Genomic DNA, 22,698 nt, shown 5'->3' with positions numbered 1-22,698 from the left:
TTATCTGTAAAATGAAGATAATAATAGATCCACACCCACCCCAGTCATGACAATTAAATGATTAAACATATCTTAAAGACTTTAGTGCTACATAACTGCTAGCTTTTATTACTCTGTGTCATCACTTCACCAAAGCAGAGAAACTCCAACTATGATAGCCTTTTCCCTAAAACTTAAAAGTGTGTAGCCACATTTTTATTTTGGATAACTGGAAACTTCTATAATTCATATGAGAACAAAAATAATTAATTAATATTTGTAGAGATTAATTACCACCACAGACCTATAAGAAGGTCCTGGACTAGGATAAAGAATGCTGATCTCCACCTTTAGAGCTAAACTGGGTTTTCTTTCAGATGAAGATACATGTTTTATTTTTCATAACTCTACATTTTCTACTTAATCTTGGACTGAAGGTAGGTGAGTCAAGAGGCTTTTATATTACAAGAGTTTCTTCTTTCCTTCCCCTATCTTTCTCCCCCCCAAAACCGTCTCTTTTTGAAAATTAGTTGACAGGGTAGGAATGAAAAGAGTCAAGTATAATGTCAGAATAGAAAAGAGAAATGGCTAACTTCTTCCAAATAAATCTCAAAAAAAGTGGCATCAACTTGAGGTAAGAAGCCATATAACTGTCAAAAAGTAAGAGAAGAATAGTTTTTTGTATATTAAACTTAGGCTAAATCAAATGGTAATATATATCAATTTCCAGTGATTTAAGGAAATTTGTCAAGTTTCTGTGATCTATGAATTCAAATACTCTAATTTACTGTTATATTTGGCTGATGAACTTCTCACTTATAACTTATGCTACTGAGAAAGGAACCTTTGCCAGGTCTCCTCTAAGGCAAAGAGTATAAGCATGCTCTTTTCAAGAGGAAGGGCCACTAGAAGTGTAGTCAAAGGTTGGTATTACAATGTGATATTTGCAACATGATTTCTTTACAATAAACTTGAGAGGTTGGAAATTGGTCCAGAGATATTAAATGATTTATCCAATGTCAAATAATTATGAAATGTCAGGGCCAGGATTTCAACCAAGGTTTCCTGACCCAAGTCTAAAGTTTATTCTATTATGTTGCATTTCTAGGGACATAACACAAGGGCACTTCAGTATCTTTCTTCAGAACTTCTTTAACCTATTAGCATAAGATTAAATTTTGGATCCCACAGAAATTTTATTCTAAGTTATCAAATCTTTATCAAATGGCAACTCTTTAGCCTAGATCACTAAGAGATCCCTTTTAGCTCTAAATCTCTGCTAACAATCACTTACATTTATGTCCAAGGAGAAAAAAAAAAAAAAGAATCAATTTCCTTTGACTCTATTTTCCCCTCTTCTCTAATACTTCAGGATATTTCTTTAAAAAACAAAACAAAATCACCTTATTCCACCAAAACGATTCACTCACAAAACAAAATTCTATTCTTGAAGGAAAAAAACAAGGATAACAATAATAATAACAACAACATACATCCTTTTTGCAAATAAATGTTTCTATGTTTTTCAAAGTCATCAAAAAAGTTCTTTTTCAAATTAGAGATAATTTCTGCTTAAATAGTCCCATTTCAGAAAAAGAAATAGAACAAGCTATTAATCAACTCCCCAGGAAAAAATCCCCAGGACCAGATGGATTTACATTTACATAAAGAACAATTAGCCCCAATGTTATATAAACTATTTGAAAAAATAGGGGATGAAGGAGTCCTACCAAATTCCTTTTATGACACAGACATGGTACTGATATCTAAACCAGGTAGACCGAAAACTAAGAAAGAAAATTATAGACCAATTTCCTTAATGAATATTGATGCTAAAATCTTAAATAAGATATTAGCAAAAAGACTTCAGAAAATCATCCCCAGGATAATACACTATGACCAAGTGGGATTTATACCAGGAATGCAGGGCTGGTTTAATATTAGGAAAACTATTAGTATAATCGACCATATTAATAATCAAATTAATAAAAACCATATGATCATCTCAATAGATGCAGAAAAAGCATTTGATAAAATCTAACATCCATTCCTACTAAAAACGCTTGAGAGTATAGGAATAAATGGACTATTCCTTAGAATAATCAGGAGCATATATTTATGACCATCAGTAAGCATAATATGTAATGGAGATAAACTGGAACCTTTCCCAGTAAGATCAGGAGTGAAACAAGGTTGCCCACTATCACCATTACTATTCAATATAGTACTAGAAACACTAGCCTCGGCAATAAGAGCCGAGAAAGAGATTCAAGGAATTAGAGTAGGAAATGAGGAAATCAAACTATCACTCTTTGCAGATGACATGATGGTATACTTAGACAACCCTAAAGACTCTGCAAATTAGAGATAATTTCATAGTTTCCATTACTCTAATCCTCTTTCCAAGTGTCCAATTTTTACCCCCATCAGTTCATTCTCAGATAGACACTTTCTGATACCAATAAATATGTGTGCCAATTACACAAACAAATATATGTGCATAGTTTGAGATTCTTCTCTAAAGACAGGGAATAGAAAAAAAGGTTAACTTCAGAATTCTGGAGGATAGTTGAGGAGCCTGCTTTACCATCTATTAGTGGTATGGTCATTTTTTTACTTATGTCAGATATGGACAGAGATAGATAGACCTGGGTCATTAAGAAAGCATTGCCTCTCCAAAAAAGCTCAAGTTGCAGCCTTTAAATATAATGAACAAAGAAAAGTATATAAGCATTTGTGAGGTAATTTATGCCATACCATCTCTTTCTTTCCTATTCTTCCAGTACATTCCTCTCTCATCCCTTATTTTTAACGTTTTAAGTATTGTCAAAAGGGTTTAAAAAAAAAAAAAAAAGGAGAAGAAAAAGGTTCTGCTTGGACTATTATAAGATCCAAATTTTATTGGAAAGAGATAAGATAGGAAGAAGAGGGGCAGCTAGGTGGCGCAGTGGATAGAGCACCAGCCTTGAATTCAGGAGGACCGGAGTTCAAATCTGGTTTCAGACACTTAACACTTCCTAGCTGTGTGACCTGGGCAAGTCACTTAACTCCCACCTCAGGAAAAAAAAAAAAGATAGGAAGAAGAATGGATATTTATTGCCTGTTTTTTCTTTCCTCCACTCATATTTCTAAATAACTTTATGTTCCTCTGCCTTACCTTTAGCCTTTACCTACCCTGTGGGTTAAAGATGCATTATATTCCCTATTACAAAATCTTCCACCAGCTTAATTTTCCTATGTGCCAACAGTATAAGTCTGACAGTCAAACATCACTTTATGTTCACAATTCAAAGAGTAAAATTCTTGTGAAGAAGTCTTTCATGGCTTTACTTTAATTCTAAGTCTAAATATATCATTCTTTCACTGCTCAACCAAACTTGTTTCTCCTAATTTGTGGCTTCTGGCCATTAAAAAACAAACAAAAAAACCAAAACACAAAAAACAAAACAGCAGCAACAACAACAACAAAAAAAAAATTCTAAAACTATTATCTTTATTTTCAATAACCCTTTCAAAAGGGTTTTTCTCAAGTCACTTAAAAAAAAAAATAGATGATTTATTCTTCATCCTGGTTGGTGTTTGATAGGTTTCCTTTCTAAATTAGTGATTTTATACTTCATGGATGGGGCCTACCCCAAGGTCACAAAGGAAAAAAGACAGAATTATAATTTGGGATTTCCTGAGACTTAGTCCAATGTTTCAGATTCAGGGCTCAGAAGTCAGGAAATAGAGACCTTGCAAAACAAAAATTTTTGGTGCCAAAGTTATTTATGGTATAATAATATGAAGGCTGTAAATTTAAAGGGAGTAAGATGAGGTTGAGTGCAAGAGATAAGGGGGAACAGAGAAGCAACAGATACATACACACACACACACAGAGAAATGAGAACGTAAGAGATTTCTATAGGATTTCTATTATATTTACCCTTACAAGCTGTCTTCTCAAGACTAAACATAACAATCAGTTATTATTAAGTATTTATTTTTATCAATGATAAATGGAGACACAAATATCATGATTTTCAGATGACAAAGAAAGGAAAGAGTTAATATATTGTCTGTCAGTCATTAAAAACATATTAAATATCTACTATGTGTAAGCGCTGGGTATATAACATGAGACAAAAGATAGTCCTAGGCTATGAGGAGCTCACAATCTAATGGGAGAGACAACATGAAAGCAAATATATCCAAAATAAGTTATATACAGGAATAATAGGAAATTATTAAAAGGGGGAAGGACACTGGAATTAAGAGGGAGTTGAGGAAGGCTTTTTGTTGAAGATGGGATTTTACTTGGGACTTAAAGCCAAGAGGGTCAGTAGTCTGAGCAGGATAACATCCTAGGCATGGGAGACTTCCAAAGAAAACTTTCAGAGTCAAGAAATGGAGTGTCTTGTTTGTGGAACAGCCAGGAGGCCAGCATCACTGGATCAAAAAGTATGTTTCAACCAATTGGAAAAATATTAAATGCTCTTGGATAGGGTGAGCAAATATAATAAAGATGACAATACTACCTAAACTGGTCTATTTATTTAGTGCTATACCAATCAGACTCCCAAAAAACTATTTTAATGACCTAGAAAAAATAACAACAAAGTTTATGTGGAAAAACAAAAGGTCAAGAATTTCTTTCTTTCTTTTTAATTTAATAGTTTTTATTTACTAGATATATGCATGGGTAATTTTACAACATTGATAATTGCCAAACCTTTTGTTCTAAATTTTTCCCTCCTTCCCAGATGGCAGGTTGACCAATACATGTTAAATATGTTAGAATATAAATTAAATACAATATATGTATACATGTCCAAACAGTTGTTTTGCTGTACATAAAAAAAAAAAAAAAAAAAAAAAAAATCAGACTTTGAAATAGTGTACAATTAGCTTGTGAAGGAAATCCAAAATACAGGTGGACAAAAATAGAGGGATCAGGAATTCTATGTAGTGGTTCATAGTCGTCTGCCAAAGTTCTTTTGCTGGGTGTAGCTGGTTCAGTTCATTACTGCTCTGTTGGAACTGATTTGGTTCATCTCATTGTTGAAAATGGTCACATCCATCAGAATTGATAATCATAGTATTGTTGCTGAAGTATACAACAATCTCCTGGTCCTGCTCATTTCACTCAGCATCAGTTCATGTAAGTCTCTCCAAGTCTTTCTGAAATCATCCTGTTGGTCATTTCTTACAGAACAATTAATATTCCATAACATTCATATACCACAATTTATTTAGCCATTCTCCAATTGATGGGCATCCACTCAGTTTCCAATTTCTGGCCACTACAAAGAGGGTTGCCACAAGCATTATTGCACATACAGATCCCTTTCCTTCTTTAAGATCTCTTTGGGATATAAGCCCAGTAGTAACACTGCTGGGTCAAAGGATATGCACAGTTGGATAAAAAAGGTTAAGAATTTCAAGGGAATTAATGGAAAAAAAAAAAAAAAATCAAGTGAAGGTGGCCTAGCTGTACCAGATCTAAAATTATATTATAAATAGACTAGTTGATCAGTGGAATAGGTTAGGTCCAAAGGACAAAACAATCAATAACTTTAATAACCTATTATTTGATAAACCCAAGGACCCCAGCTTTTGGCATAAGAACTTGATGTTTGACAAAAATTGCTGGGAAAATTGGAAATTAATATGGAATAAACTAGGCATTGACCCACACTTAACACTGTACACCAAAATCAGGTCAAAATGGGTTCATGACCTAGGCATAAAGAATGAGATTATAAATATAGGATAGTTTACCTCTCAGACCTGTGGAAGGAGAATGAATTTATGTCCAAAGAAGAACTAGAGATCATTATTGATCACAAAGTAGAAAACTTTGATTATATCAAATTGAAAAGTTTTTGTACAAACAAAATTAATGCAGATAAGATCAGAAGGGAAACAATGAACTGGGAAAACATTTTTACAGTCAAAGGTTCAGATAAAGGCCTCATTTCCAAAATATATAGAGAATTGATTCTAATTTATAAGAAATCAAGCCATTCTCCAATTGATAAAGGTCAAAGGATATGAACAGACAATTCTCAGATGAAGAAATTGAAACTATTTCTAGCCATATGAAAAGATGCTCCAAATCATTATTAATCAGAGAAATGCAAATTAAGACAACTCTGAGATACCACTACACACCTGTCAGATTGGCTAGAATGACAGGGAAAGATAATACGCAATGTTGGAGGAGATGTGGGAAAACAGGGACACTGATACATTGTTGGTGGAATTGTGCATATATCCAGCCATTCTGGAGAGCAATTTGGAACTATGCTCAAAAAGTTATCAAACTATGCATGCCCTTTGACCCAGCAGTGTTACTACTGGGCTTATATCCCAAAGAGATTTTAAGGAAGGGAAAGGGACTTGTATGTGCAAGAATGTTTGTGGCAACCCTCTTTGTAGTGGCCAGAAACTGGAAAATGAGTGGATGCCCATCAATTGAAGAATGGCTGAATAAATTGTGGCATATGAATATTATTGTTCTGTAAGAAATGACCAACAGGATGATTTCAGAAAGACTTGGAGAGACTTACATGAAGCGATGCTGAGTGAAATGATCAGGACCAGGAGATTGTTGTATACTTCAACAACAATACTATTGATGATCTATTCTGATGGACGAGGCCCTCTCCAACAATGAAATGAACCAAATCAGTTCCAATAGAGCAGTAATGAATGACTATGAACTACTACATAGAATTCCCAATCCCTCTATATTTTTGTCCGCCTACATTTTGGATTTCCTTCACAGGCTAATTATACACTATTTCAAAGTCTGATTTTTTGCAAAACAACTGTTTGGACATGTATACATATATTGTATTTAATTTATATTCTAACATATTTAACATGTATTGGTCAACCTTCCATCTGGGAAGGAGGGGAAAAATTAGAACAAAAGGTTTGGCAATTGTCAATGTTGTAAAATTACCCAAGCATATATCTGGTAAATAAAAACTATTAAATTAAAAAAAAAAGTATGTATCAAGGAGTAAGGTGTAAGATTTAAAGACAGGAGGAGCCAGGCTATGAAGGGCTCTGAATGACAAAGAGAGTTTGGATTCTTTAGAAATAGTCTCTGGAATTTACTGAGTAGAGAATTAGACTTCTACTTTAGGAGTTTCATTTTGATGTCTGAGTGGAGGATAGAATGGAGCGGGGACAGACTTGAGGAAGGCAGACCCACCAGCAGACACCGTGACATACCAGTGTGAGCTAAGGAGGACCTGCACCAGAGTATGTAGTGTCAGAAGAGAGGAGGAAAGAATTCGAGATGGTGCAAGAGTGAAAGACAGGACTTGGTGGTAGCTGGACATGGGAAGGTGAGAGAGAGGGAAGAATTCAGGATGACTACCAGCAAGCTTGAAGGACTGGGAGGATAGTGTTATGCTTGACAGCAACCACGACCATTGGGGGAATTTAGAGGCTAAGAGAATGATTTCTGTTTTGGACATGTTGAGTTTAAAATATCTAAAAGGCAGGGGAGATACAAAACTGCAGACAAGCAGAGATGTTAGAGCAGGAAAGGTAGATTTAAGAATCATCAGCATAGAAATAATAGTTGAATCCATGGGATCTGATGAGACACCAAATGAAACTTGGTACTAATACCAAGTAAGAGGAGAAGAGGATCCAGGACAGACCCTGTGGGATACCTATACTTAGAAGGCATGATCTGTTTAAAGATCCAGCAAAGGAGTTTGAGAAGTGGTCTCCTAGAGCAATAATGAGTCATTTTTTTTTTTCTTTCTGTTAAGATCTGTAAATTTATCAGTGTAGATAGTATTGTCTTAAGTGAGTTGCTTAGCTACTGAGAGATTAAATGACTTGAATATGGTTATGCTGTTAGAATGTGGAGAAGTTAAGATTCAAATCAATTCTTCCAGCCTCCAAAGCTATGCTGTTTCTTAAAAAAACAGAAGCAACAGGCATTTACATAATGCTTTAAAGTAGGGAAGGTACTTTCAATGTTATCTGATTTTAGTATTTATTGTGACTCACCATTTTACAGATTAAGAAATTGTGGTTCACAAAAGTTAACTAAAGTTAATTCTCTCTCTATATATATAACCTGCAAAATTAGCACAATGGCTACTTGAATTTTTAAAGTTCTTTCCTCAAAACAACCCTGTGAAATAAGTAAAATATTTCAAATATGTGGAAATTAAGATTCAGACAACTTAGATGACTTCTCAAACAAAACTCAACTGCCAAAGCTGGAGCATCCTTGTGTTTACTAAACTAAATTGACCATTATTTGCTCCAATCTTCTGTTTGCCAATAAACAGATATCTTAGGTCATAATAGTTGTTGTTGATCCTCTACTTTTCTCCTGTGAATAATTCAACCTTTCTTCCAGCTATATACTACACCCTAGGTCCACAGAGCAAGCTGTTTTTAAAAATGGACCAGTTTATGTGGCTGTCTTGAACAGTGAATTGATTCAGATCAGTTCTAATTGTTCAGCAATAGAGAGAGCCATTTACACACAGGGAAAGGATGGTGGGAACTGAATGTGGGCCACAATATTGCATTTTTACTCTTTCTGTTATTGTTTGCTTGCATTTTAATTTTCCTCCTTAGGTTTTTTTTTTTCTTTCTAGATCAGATTTTTCTTGTGCAGAAAGATAACTATGGATATGGATACATATATTGGATTTAACATATATTTTAACATCTTGGGGATACCTGTTATCTAGGGGAGGGAGTGGGGGAAAGGAGTTGAAAATTTGGAACAGAAGGTTTTGCAAAGATCAGTGTTGAAAAATTACCCAGGCATATGTTTTGTAAATAAAAAGCTATAATTAAAAAAAAAAAAAAAGAAAGAAAAAAAAAATGGACCAATTTACCCACATATTCAATAATATGTTCTAAACAGAAGACTAGACAGAGCTAGGAGAGTAATTGGGGGATGGGGAGAGGAGAAAGTGCTCATCAAAAAGAGAGTAAAGACAAAATAATCCTCAGATAGGCAGTCCCAGAGTGGAAGCATAACAGTGAGATTTGTCTGGTTCTGATTTTACCTCATCACTCACAGGTATGGCCCATACCAACTCACTTAATATCTCTGGTTCTTAGCTTTCTCAATTGTAAAACAAAAGTAATAATATATGTGTTTCCTATCTCATAAGGCCATGAAGATTAAATGATGAAAAAAAAAATTATTGTACAAAGTACAAAATAACCTAGACAAATAGTCTGAATGTGTACCTAATATTATATTGACAGAAATGCTTTTGTCTTTACATTCCTAGTGCCTAACAAAGTACTTTATATGTAGTAATTGCCTAATAAATATCTATTGAATGATTAATTATTATATGAAAAAAATCTCTATTTCTTACCTTTGTACTTCCTTATTCTTCCACAAGGAGGCAGATTGAGCCTTTGGTACCCTTTCAATGAAATTTACCAATTCTTCCATAAGAAGCCTATGAGGGGGGGAGGGGAGAAAGGATAAATAAAATACTATCCTTGAATATTATATTCTAGTAGAATTTTGTTGACCTTCATCATTATCTCTACTATATATAAACTTGAAGACGTTTAAACCAAATTCACCAAAAGTGTCCTTTTTTTTTGATATTAGGCAAGTAACTTCATCACTTCTATATAGGAATCTCTTTTTTTTTTTCGCAAGAAAATGAGAAACTTGGCTAAATGATTCCCAAGATCCTTTACAGCCCTAAAATTCTATGAAAAAAAAAATCTGAAAATTAATTTTTGGTTAATCTCTAAAACAAGGCTGGGTAATTCCTTGTCTTTGTGTTACTAAAAGTTATAATAACTACTCTAAAATGCTCCTAATAATTAATAGTTCTGACTTTCAATAGATTTATTTAGAAAACAAAAAGAAAATTCTAAGAATAATTTATGGGGAAAGTCAAAAATGGGGAAATATTTCAAGTTAAAAACAAAATAGACATTTGTGAAATATTAAACTTCTTTGTGATACTCACTGATTTTAAAAATTTATTAGGTGCTAGCATAATTTGATGCAAAACTGAGTGCTGTGAAAACTAACATTGAACATAAGTAAAAGAACCTAAATAATGAAAGCCTTTTGAAGACGTCAAGTCGGAATGGGTAACAGAAAAACACAAGACATGTTTTATTATGTTAGTCCAAATGTCCATCCAAACAAGAAGGCTGTTTTCCTGGGACACAAAGGGAAAAGTTTGTGTCAGGAATATTTATCTTCAAAGAGTTAATTTTGTAAGATTAAGGATCTAATATTCTCAATTCCTTAATATTCCCCAAATATTCCTAAATTTCCTTGGTGAACTTTCAAATTTTATTGTATTTATATATATTTAAGCCTGTGCTACTTCTTGGAAAATGAGTACATTATTATGTTGAATAAAGCAGAACTTACTTTTCTTCCTAAAACTATTTCTTTCAAGTCTTAGAGATTCTAGTTCTACTATTCTAAAATTTTCAGTTATGCTTCCTTTCTAATGCCTTATCCATCTAGACTGAAGGGTTTCTAAAAAAAAAAAAAAAAAAAAAAAAGACTCTTCTGAGAAGTCTCCCACTCCATGTTCACTTTACTTGCTTTACAATCACTCCTTTCTCTAAATGTAGTGACAAAAATAAACAGACACACTGGAGGGAAAAAAAAAAGATACAATAGGGTTTGATGAAAATTTAGTAGCAAATATATTGTTTGGTTGGCAACTGTAACAGGAATACAAAAAGTCTGTATCTTCAGGAATAATCTATGATTTCAAGATCCTTTGCTGGTTCATGACAATATAGTGCCCATTACTCTGAGACTGCAGGAGTTAAGTGACTTGCTCCGAAGTACTGACTAGATCAGGAATGAAATTCTGATATTTTGCCTCCACATTATCTATTCTTCCCATGATGCCACAGTTCATAGTTGAACATTACAAATAACCTTGTTAGCTTGAAACATCAGATCTAAAGAGAAGCAGGAAAATGCTCAAAGTAAAAAGGCTTCTTAAGCACTTTTCATATCCCACGTTTCACTGTCACAGCAATAGCAACAAATTATCTACATCATTACCCTTCTCTTTGTCCTAATCATGCTGCCTCCGGTTCTAATGGTAAAATCTAAGATCTAAAGGGAGGGTTTTTGCATGTTATGTTGTTTGGATTGCCCCTCCTCCTCGGCACCAAAAAAAAAATTTCCTTGCTAATTCCCTTACAGTGAAGTTATCATACATTTGTGGGTTTACTGACAAATCTTCTGTAATTTTCTCCTTATGGCTTGGCATTTCACTAACCGTAAGTTTAATATCATTTCTCTGAGGAAGGTGTGTATTCCCTCCTTTAGGAATTATATAAGACTACTCCTAGCATCAATTTTGGGGAAATTCCAGTGAATATTTCTCTGCTTATACTTTAATTTCTTTCAGTTATTCATCACTGAATTAAAGCCTCCTTTGGGAAAAACCTACATGAAACATTTGATATTGAGGATAAGATGTTTTTAACAGTTTAAAAGTATAAGTATATGGGTCTCACCTGCCAATTTGCACAGTAGGTTCTGTAGCATATACTGTCCCAGTAAAGCCGGTGTGCTCAGTGATGTAAGGTAACGCCATCATGCAGTGATAGTTTGAAATGAGGATCACATCTACTGTAGACAGATCTATTAGCTCGGTCTGCAAAAAAAGGGGTGGTGGTGGGGAGAAATAGGATGATGTATATCCACTGAAGGAGCATAGATCATCACAAAGTGATTGAAAAATGATGTTATCAGAACATAGAGAAGTAATTTATATCTCAAAAAGACAAACTATGTCCAAGCTTTTTCTGAACCACTTTTTTCCTTTGGTTAAGGCACTTCCCAATATTATCAGCATGTGGTAAGATAAGATCACTAATAATGAAATGTACCTAAGTCTACATGTTGAGATATGATACTAATTAGAATATAGTTTCCATGAGCAGGGAAAGATCTTTTTAAAAGTACAAATCATCCCATCCCTTAATTCAATAAATTCCAATGGCTCTCTCTTACCCTCAAGGATCAAATAGAAAATACTGTGATGGCTTTTAAAGCCCTTCATAACCTAGCTCTTCTCTATACTTCTAGCCTTATACCTTTTACTCCTCTCTAGATGCTTTGCAATCCTACGACACAAGTCTTCTGGCTGTTCTTGACAAGACACTCTATCTCAAATCCAAACATTTTCACTGGCTCATAACTGGAATATTCACCCTCTTTTTTCTTCACATTCTGAATTCCCTGGCACCCTTCAAGCCTCAACTAATGTCCTACCCTATGTACTACATTTCCCCCAGTCCTTCTTAATCTTAATGTCTCCTTTGCTGAGACTTATCTTCAATTTATTATCCTTTCTCTAATTTGTGTATATATATATGGGATATATATGGGAGCTATTGGCTCCCCATGAGAGTGGGGAAGTCTCAGAGTGGGAAAGCACATGTCTTCAGTGGGACTTAACAATATTTACTGTCTTCCCACTTTCACTATTCAATTGCCTTGTCTGCTAACTAGATTGGTTATTTTTGAAAGTTTTAATTCTCTCAAGTACAGCTATATCCAATACAAAATTTTACCCTAAATATCATTTCCCATTAATGTTGAGCTTTCACAAACAGATTTCACTATAAATTCACAATAACCTCTCCATTTCTGCTGTAATGATATATTGCTAGCCAAGTCATAGGGAACCAGCCTAAATGCTATACATCTCATAATCTCTTTTTCATATTTCTATCTCCTCTCAGGCTCAGTACATTCTCTATGTTGATGATGTTATCAATCCACGGCCATTAATAATAAAATTTGAAAAAATATCTAAATGTCAGAGGTCCTACTAAGCTGAAGTCTCAGTACAGGAACTCAGTAAACTGCATATCTAATTATGGTAGCTATGGAGTTAAAAACTTATCAGAAAAAAAAACCAGAAAAAAAAAACTTATCAGAAGAGCAGAAATCAGAGCAGGAAAAAAAAAAAAAAAAGGATGAGAGTGGGCAATGAAGTAAGTTGTTTGAGCAGCAGCCTGCTAAAGCCTAAAGATTGTCCTTTCAATAATACTTGGAAATAACTTTCCTAGGTTTAGCTTTTTTTTATCTGTTGAAATGTAATATAAGAAAACCTTTAAAAACAAAATTAAAAAACACTGGTCCCAAGGATTGTTTATCAATAATCAGACTAATAAAAATGGAGATTTTATTCTTTGTAATTGTTATATTAGAAAATAAGACTAACCTAAACTTGTACAAACTCCATGATATTAACCTGCAATTATATTAATCTGTCTTAATACATGTTCAATTTCTGTCTGGGATCAGGAAAAATGATGAACATTACTCTCTACATTTTAATTTCATCTTGGAAAGTTAAAAGAGATACAGTATTTTATACTAAAATTAATTTCAAACTTTACCTCTGGTAAACAGAACTCAGGCACAGAATCTACAAATACATGACCAGAACATTCCTTTAGTTCCTAAAAAAACAAAAAACAAAAACACACACACACATAAAAAGTCAAAAGATACAACGATCAATATACCAATAAAAGTCAGCCCTAAAGTAAAACCTCTTAAATATATATATATATTTTTGCTGAGGCAGTTTGGGGTTAAGTGACTTGCCCAGGGTCACACAGCTAGGAAGTGTTAGCAACCAAATCTGAACTCTGGTCCTCCTGACTTCAGGGCTGGTGCTCTATCCATTGTGCTACTTAGTTGCTCCCCTCAATATTTTCTTTAAAGTAATACTAGTTACTACTTTCTTGTCTTCTCTTCTTCTGAGCACTAGTTTTTGTAGCCATAAAAATGGGGATAATAATGTCTAAAAAGCTGTGGTGTATTTTAAAACTTTAACAGTTTTAGTTTAAGATTTCAGTATTTCTTTTCCATGTTTGACCCCATTTGTTTTTATTTATAAGTCTATTTGGAAACTCATTATTATTATGCTTATTTTGTAAGCCTAATATGAATAAATTGAAGAATTAGTTTTTACTTAATTTAGTCAGCAAGATCTTATAATGAAAAAGCACAATGGAAAATCTGTATTTAAATCTGTTTATATACTTCTACTTAGATTAGTTGAGATGTTGTTTTGTATAATTTCATATCGCTATTTTGAATTAGTTAAACAACACAAGTCAGCATGTACAGAAGTTCTTTACAAGTAAGAAATAAACTAATGGCAAATATCCCATGCATAAGAATGACTAGTTGTACTTTGCCTTTCTCTCTGGACCAGTCCTGACAACAGTAAGGTTATTCTGAGTTGATGGTGGCCTCCGGTGACAAAAACAGGAAACTATTTGACCCAACAGAGATTACTAACTGTCAACAATGGAAATGACTTTAGTAATGTAGCCTCCAAAAGTGAGGGTGTTTAATTAATCAACCAGAGAGTGGGAAGACAGGTTATATAATCTTTACTTATAAGAGCCAATCTTGGACTTGCTTTCAACATACCATGCACTCCCTTCAAAATTATCCCTGCTATAGTAGCCTCCCAAAATGTTGGCTCTCAGGGTGGTTCTACACTAATCAAAACAATGATTGAGATACTTGCAATAGTTAGGCATGTTTTTGCTTGGGAGAAAAAATTAATTGAAGATTAAACACGAAATTTTCAAATCTAATTTTATTACTTTCTTGTTTTGATTGGAAACATTGACATCTCAAAGCTTTAAGGATACCTAGAGTTTGGCCATTAAGTAGCGAATTTTCATCACTGTAAAAATATAATACTTCATCTACATTATGGGGCAAATAGGCCAATCCACAAAAACCTGTTTACCAAATCACCATTTATAATAGTGGTTACAGGAAAATAGATTTTGAGTCCCCAAAGGCTATCTTTCAAATTCACTTTAGAACTTAAAATGTTTACAAGTTTGGAACATCCTAATAATTTATTTGCTACTTTTGCATGAATTTTCTTTTAGTCTGCTTACTAATCAATGCCAAAGAGCCAGCACAAGACAGACTGAAGTAGTTTATTCACTCAGAATGAAACACACTCTACCAGCAAGTGGAATGGACATGTGTGACTAACAATTGGGCTAGTCATATTATATATTACTTGACACAAAAAGGAAAAAAAGGCTGCTCACAATAACGTAGTTGATTATCCAAAGAAAGCTGCTATCCTTATAAAGGAAAATGTACTGGTTGCATAGGAAACAGAAAAAAAAAAAAAAAAAAAAAAAAAGTGTCCTTGTTAGTATAGCTAGTTGCATTCAATCAAAGGGAACTATGTATCATTTTTGAGACAAGATAAAGGAGAGAAGTGTGTCCTTGAGCTATGGAAACCCTCTTCTGTAGCAATCAGGAAGGAAAGAAGCCACTAAAGAAAACTAGCTGTTGTGAGTAGTCCTGCTGTTCTTATGCAGGGGGTCATATGTGGAAAAGAAAATACAGAACAAAAATGGAATTATGCCAATTCTGAACAGATCACTCTTAGCTCTTAAAAATCCACTTTTAACAGAAGAAATCAATCTCTAACAACAGACGAAAGAAAAGAAGAAGAAATCAATCTCTAACAACAGACAAAACAGAACTATAATATAAATCAGTAGTCTTAAAAACATTCACAATTATAGTTTGTTTCATTCTCTTAAGTCCAAAAGTTGCTAACATGCTACTGAATGCCTAAAATTTGCACTGCTTTTCCAACTATTTCCAACAATTTCTCAAATACAAGGTGAATATCCCCACTATTTGTAATAAAACTATCTCTAGAGAGCACCAATCGCATATAAGCTTTAGAGACATATGCCTTTAGAGTATATGTATTTAAAGAGCTCTTCCTTAAAATTAACATTGTTATATCTCCAAGGAAAAGTCAAGAAGATTTTTAACTATAACTTGGGCAACAGAGGCTAGATTTCTGATCCTTCACATTAAAAAAAAAAAAAAAAAAAAAAAAAAAAAACAGAATTCAGTACTCATTGAACTTCTAAGTCCAGAGTCTTCCTAATTAATGAGGTAGAAAAGACACCAGAAGTAGTGATAAATAGTTTTGAGATAGTATCAAAATGAAAAAGGAATATTAGAGAAGGAGAAAGAGAGAGAGGAGAGAGGAGAGAGGAGAGAGGAAGAGAGAAAGTGAGAGTGCAGGAATGCATTAGTTCACTACAATGGACAGCCATGAAAAGATTAGGTCAATTTAACAAGGGGGAAAGACCTTTCCCTAAGGGAACTTACAATTAACCAGGAGGAAGGAAATCATTGTGGGAAAACTGCTATGAGGTAGTACCTTACATTAGTCTAGGACAGGGGTTCTCAAACTACGGCCCATGGGCCAGATGCCAACCACTGAGGACCTTTATGCAGCCTGCCAGGTTATGGCAAATGGGCTGAGGGGCCCGGAGACAGAGTGTGAGGTTTTGTTTTTACTATAGTCCAGCCCTCCCACAGTCTAAGGGACAGTGAGCTGGCCCCCTATTTAAAAAGTTTGAGTACCACAGCAGGATAAGGGGAGGAACCAGGAAGGAATTTGGTAGCTCAGAAGGAGTAGTCAAGGAGGAGCCAGGTGGAAACTATCAGGATACCCAGGTCATTGATATGCTAAACAAGACAATAGAGGCCCAATTAAGGAGCCTTCTATATCCTACACAAACAAGATTGTCAGGAAACTAAGTTCCCTGGAAGACTGTTTCAGCATTTTCTGGCAAGGAGAGAGAATAAACTGGTTTCAATATTCACATCTTAACCACTACAACCTATATAACTTGGGAAAGTAAGTATATGTTCCCATCCTTCAGCTAAACAATTTCATTTTTTCAAAATTTACTTTTTGTTGGAGAATTTGTTATTAGAATATTTCAAATTGGGAACTTAGATTATAGAAAAAGATGTTTCTCTCTATCCAAGTTTCCTTGAATGTATATATGTGGGGGGTGGGGCTAAGTGGAGAAGTAAGTCTTTATAAGATTCATATATTTCCCCTCTTAAAATAGTTCTAATTCTTATGCTTCCTACTTTTATCCAATATCTAGGAAACTTTCTTTAAGGAAGAAGAGAGGAAAATGAAAGTCTACTTATTTAAAAGGTAACTTAGGTAGGAAGTGTAAGCTGGAGGTAATTAAAGGCAAAAAATAGTAGACATTAGAATTATGTAAACTGCCTTAGGTCTCAGGCTTTGAAAATTCCAAATAGAAAACCAGTTGTCAGAAGAGAACAAAACCTATAAAAACAGCACTAGCTAACTAAAGTAAATTATATAAAAAAAAAAAAAAAAAAGACAAAAGGGAGGAAACAGTAAGACTATAATATGAACGTGTGGAAAAGGTGAAGAATTTACAGATTAAGCACCTATTGATCAGAGACTGTTAGCTAAATTAGTTGAAGTCTTAAGACCTCAGTTTAGGCTTCTCCAGAGTCAAGATTATAGATAAGGCCTGGAATGCATTCCATTGTCCAAAGAAGGATATGTGGGATGAAACTATAAATCACCTTATCCACTGCATTCCACTAACCAAAAAGGGAAATGGAGACTTATGTAACCAATCACAACATATAAAGGGTGGGATTTTTGGAGTTCTTTGTTTGAAATGTATAAAAACAGTGACCATTCTCAAGGGAGTGGGCCTCCTGCTGTGAACTTCGACTCAGAACGGTATGGTCTGCTTCTCGAGATTCTAACAAATATTCTGCTTTTTATGAGTCATTTCGGAGTAGCAAATTTGGGTAGGTGTCTTTGTCCCCAAACAAGAAGAGGCCTATAAGAAAACTATTTAGTGCTAATAATGCTCATAATAAGCTGAGGTTGGCAAGGAAAGGTAAGGGCAAAAAAAGGAAGGTTTTCAAAAGGAATTAAAAAAAAAAATTGGCATCAGGGAAAATTGGAAATAGCTGCGTGGTTCAGTGGATAGAGGAGGCAAGGAGGCCTCATACACTATTAGTAGTATAATCCTAGGCAAGTTACTTAACTTTTGTTTGCCTTAATCCACTGGATTAAACTGTTCCTATCTCCATCAAGAAAACCCCATGTACAGAATGTTCTCAAAGAATCCAAAGAGATGAAGGACAGAACAACAATAAAGAAAGGGAAGGAATATTTCAGAGAGTCAAGTGGTGACAACAGAGAAAGATCAGAGCTGCTCAATTCTTTTTTTTTTTTTTTTTCTTTGCTTTTGTTTTCACAGCAGAGGAAAATAGCCTTTGGATTAGAAAGAATAGAACAAAAATGGCCCATAAGGAGTTGATACTCCTTTGGAGTGAGAGATTTGCTAGAAAACATATCTCTTCTGGGTGAGACTGTCACAAGTTGAAGAATTACACTTAGTTATGTGTGGTATGGCAAATCCAATTTACAAATACTCAGAGATATGAAGAATATTCTTAGAATCTTGCAAAAAGCGAACTTCTCCAGACTGGACTCCAAACCAGTCTAGAGAGATTAATTTCCACAGAGATTGAAATGAGTTATATAGTTGTGACCACAAGAATAATGCTTGGAAGTAACATGAACTTGTTAAAGTTTGACCTGAATTTTATGATGGTCAGTTTTGCAACTGCTTACAACTGTTCATCCTATTTCATTTCCCCAGATAAACTAAATCTCAATCTACCTTAATGATTTTATAAGAAACCTTGTAATCCCCTCACAAAGAGATTTGTTTAGAGGTAAGTAATCCATTAAACTAGGATAACCAAAGAGACTTGGTTTACCTCAGGTTTCCTCAACAAATAGAGATTACCCAGTTTACAGAACCTTAGAATGTCTCCAGTTCACTAATTAGTTAACTTCTAAGAAGTTAAATAAAGGTCCAGGAGATCAGATATTTCTACTAGAGGAGCAGGTCTTTTGTTCTCCTTCCCAGAGCCTTAATGATTAACAGACCCTTGAATTGGGTCTGGAATTATCAAGTGAGAGGTTTAGGTTTTGGGGTTCTCTTCAAATTATCAAATGACTATTCCTGGAAAATCCTCAGTTTCCCATTACACTCAGTTACTAAAAGAAATGACTTCTGGGATATCAAGAAAAAAATTAAAAAATAAAACAGGAAGGAAAGTGGCACACCATTAGCAAAGTAAATAAAATTATAAATTAGCAGTCATCAAAATAATTCATAGAACAGGCTAAATAGGCAAAAACCAGAGGCAAAATAAAAGTCTTTGTACTTCATACAATGCCAAATAATCTGAATAGAAAAGATTGCATTTTTAAAAAGTCAGAGTACCAAAGAAGTAGGTATCTCATATAATAATGGCAAGAAGGAAAATCAAACAGAAAGCAATTTTTATTATACAAAAGTTAAAAACTCTGCATCAAGAAAACCAATGAAGACAGAAGAGAAGACAAAAGTCAAACAGGAAATCTTTTTTATCAAATATCAGTTATATCCATAGAATTGACACAAACATCTAAGACCAAGAACCAATTCTTAGTAGAGGAGATAAAGGGTCAAAGGATTAAAGTTTTCAAGAAAAAAACAACAAAGTATAAATGATCATATGTAAACATGCTCCAAATCATTAATAAAAATCATGAAGTTTTATCTCATCAGCTACAAGCTAGCAAAAATGACAAAAAACAAGACCAGTCAATAACTGAATGCCTATGGAAATAAAGGTACACCAATGGCACTGCTGAAATTGTAAATTGGCCTAATTGTTCCATATATCAAATGTGAAATATGCAAGTAAAAATAAACCATTCATACTTTTTGACTAAGCATTGTCCCTTTGTTTCCTCAGTTTTCTTCTTTCTACTAGTCTTTATATTTATATAAAGGCATAATTATATAAATATATGTATTCAAAATACTGAAATGGATTTTAGTCCATCAATTTAAGAATACTCTTCAGTAATGTAGTTAACCTCCCATCCATGCCTACCCTTTTCTTGTGAACTCTTGTCCATGATCCTCCATAAATTACAAAAGGGTTCAACCTGATGTTAACAAGTCAATGAGGATTTGTTATTGCTGGCTGTCTTTTCTGATTTTTTAATAAAACCTTGAAGGTACCATCTGTCATCTCTTACTCTTACCATGTGAGCAGACCATCTTCTTTTCCTATCACACAATTTCCTGAATGATATCCTTTACCTAACTGTTTATATGTCTGCAGCCTGCTTACATCCACCATGCACTTCTCCATTGACCTTTGTGCTATGCTTGGTTTTAGTTCTTTTGAGGCAGCAGTGTTCTATGTCTCAATGCCAAATAGCACACTGGATTGGAAGACTGGGCCTTTTCTTTTATGGGAGACCAATCACTACACCAAGCTTTGAATAATTACTGTTTTCTTCTAGAAACTCCTGCAATGTTTGGGGTGTGAAGCAAGCAGTCCTGGACAATTGGCTGTATACATATAGCAGAGTTTAAGAACTCATATTTTATTTATGAATTTATAGCCAACCTGGTGTTGCCTTTTACAACTATTTCTCTCTATCTGACAATTTTAAATTAGGTGGTTACTGACTGAGGAGCATTCAACAGTGTCAATGAAATATCTATTGTCCATTTTCCATTTTATTTTTCCAAATACTTGCTTAAGTAATTCATGGATAAGTTATGTCAACTGTATGTTCTGTCTTTTTTCCCCCCTTGAGTGTGATGGGAAACTGAGGACATCTCAAATCTGCTAATCATTAAGACTCTGGGAAGGAGAAGAAAAGGTTTTGCTCTTCTAGTAGAAATATTTGACCTCCTGAACTTTACATAAGCTAACAAATTAATGAACTGAAGACATTCTAAGGGATCTGTAAACTGGGTAATCTCTAAAGCAAGTCTCCTTGGTAATCCTAGTTTAATTGATTACTTACCTTTAAACAAATCTCCTTTTTGTGAGGGGACTATATGGTTTCTTATAAAATCATTAACTAAGGATTCAATTTACCGGGAATTTGGGAGATAGGGTGCTCATACTGGATAAAGTAAAACAACTGTAAAACTTGTGAAACTATTATAAAATTCAGGTCAAAATTTAACAAGTCCATGTTATTTCCAGACATTAATTGAGATAATGAGAATTGACTGGATAAGGGGAAGGGAGGGGGCTGTCATGATTTTTTATGGCTTGTAATAATATAATCTCCCCCGACTTTTGAAAGGGTGACCTCTTTTTACTGGAGACCCCCGTTTATTGGATGTCTGGTCCTCATGAGGTGCCTGAATAAAACTTCTATTCTTCACTTTGAGAGATCTCTGAGAAGTCATTTTTAAGTTAGATTTAAGTGATCCCACATACCCCTCATTATTATTCCTTCTTTATTCTTCTCTCTTCCCCCTTCTTTTTTTAAAACAAATTTTGATGTCAGATCTGATGAGTTCATGGTCTGATTTTATACAGACAGCTGGCTTAAGGATAATTTCCAAAGTAAAAACATTTTTCCCCTATCTGTTATTTTAATAAAATGAAAAGATCGCTAAAAGGAAGCTGAACTCTACAAATGACTGAATTAATGATAATAAAAGTTGATAACTGAACTCAAGATAATCAAAAAAGAAAGAGGGAAAAAAAGGAGGCTCTACGGCAGAGTAGTACTGGGGCACATTAAACATATGAAATAATACACAGATGATGATCCAGCAGACAAAATCGGGAAGGATCAGCCAGAAAGTTAGGGGGGAAAAACATACAAGAATAGGGTAATGAAAATCCAGGGAAAATAGAATATCCAGAAAGAGGCAACAATCATTTGTGTCAAACACATCAGTGAGGTCAAGCAGGATGAGGACCAGATCAACCTCCTGGAGCCTCGAAACCAAACTAAGAAATTTATGACTGATCAGTTTTTTCCTGTGTTCTTTAAAGCTAAATGATTTATTAGGACCCTTTAGATGGCTCAGGTATTTCCTTGGTTATTCATTCCATATCCTTTCCTTCATTCTTGAAGGAGAAATGAAGAAACATTTTTTGAAGAAAGAAATGTTTCTTGAAGAAACATTTATCATGTTTCTGCTAACAAAAATTGGAAATGGCACTGATGATATCAAGGTCAAATTCAAACCAAAAATAGGTGGGGGGTGGGGGGAGGGAGAGGAGAAGAGGAAGAGAGAAAATGAACAAGAATGTTGTATTACATGAAGAGGTTATATTAAAAAATCAGAAATTATACAATATGTCTCAAAGAAATGTAAAACCTATTTCCCTTTAAGTACCTTGGGTTAGATTTTTACAAGAAAATTTGTTAATGGATCAACTGAGAATACTTGGCTGTCAATCACCAACATTTGCTAAAGGTCATTGTTTGTAGAAATGGTAAGAGCTGGTTGAGAATATAAATGAAGTCAAAGACAAACATTTTTTTGCCATTATGGATCTTAATATTTAATTAGGGAAACAAAAAAAAGTTAAAAGAATACGTTTAAGGAAATTCCTTGTTAAGGAAACAAGATATTGGAATATCAGAATATGGCATTTGAGGTTTTTTGAGCATAGCACAAGTCATCAACATTTAAATCTGGACCTGCTCCAAGGTTCAGTTCCATGAGACCTTTCTCTAATTCTTTTAGAATTAGAGGAATTCTAGTTGGAAGTGACCTCTTCCTTTAAAATTCTTACAGTCCCTTATTTTCTCATCAACTTTATCATCTTTTGTTTCTCTAGTGCATAAAGTTCAGTATTCTGAATAAAGGAAGTATTAGTTATTTTTTAATTAAAATGTTTCCTTTTTGGGAGTACAACTAAGATCAATGAAAATATGAGGTTTGCATTAATGCTTACTTTGTTGAAACAGTATTATTTTTTAATTTGGGGTCAACATTCACTGAATGCAATTA

The 22,698-nt window shown here is 34.1% G+C and overlaps 1 protein-coding gene across 5 annotated transcripts in view; it reads right to left on the bottom strand.

Annotated features, from left to right (window-relative positions):
• INTS9 (integrator complex subunit 9) overlaps nucleotides 1-22,698 on the bottom strand; it is a 129,674-nt gene that overhangs the window by 72,925 nt on the left and 34,051 nt on the right. For all 5 annotated transcript variants that reach the window (XM_074287558.1, XM_074287555.1, XM_074287557.1 and 2 more), the window contains 3 exons: nucleotides 13,384-13,446; nucleotides 11,488-11,627; nucleotides 9,342-9,428 (listed from right to left, as the gene is read on the bottom strand). In XM_074287558.1, the coding sequence (XP_074143659.1) occupies nucleotides 9,342-9,428; nucleotides 11,488-11,627; nucleotides 13,384-13,446 (290 nt within the window). The remainder of the gene's footprint in view (nucleotides 1-9,341; nucleotides 9,429-11,487; nucleotides 11,628-13,383; nucleotides 13,447-22,698) is intronic.

This window comes from Sminthopsis crassicaudata, chromosome 2, assembly GCF_048593235.1.
Source record: "Sminthopsis crassicaudata isolate SCR6 chromosome 2, ASM4859323v1, whole genome shotgun sequence".
Taxonomy (NCBI): domain Eukaryota; kingdom Metazoa; phylum Chordata; class Mammalia; order Dasyuromorphia; family Dasyuridae; genus Sminthopsis; species Sminthopsis crassicaudata.
The sequence above is the reverse complement of the archived record's forward strand: the minus strand, read 5'-3'. Positions and strand labels throughout refer to the sequence as shown.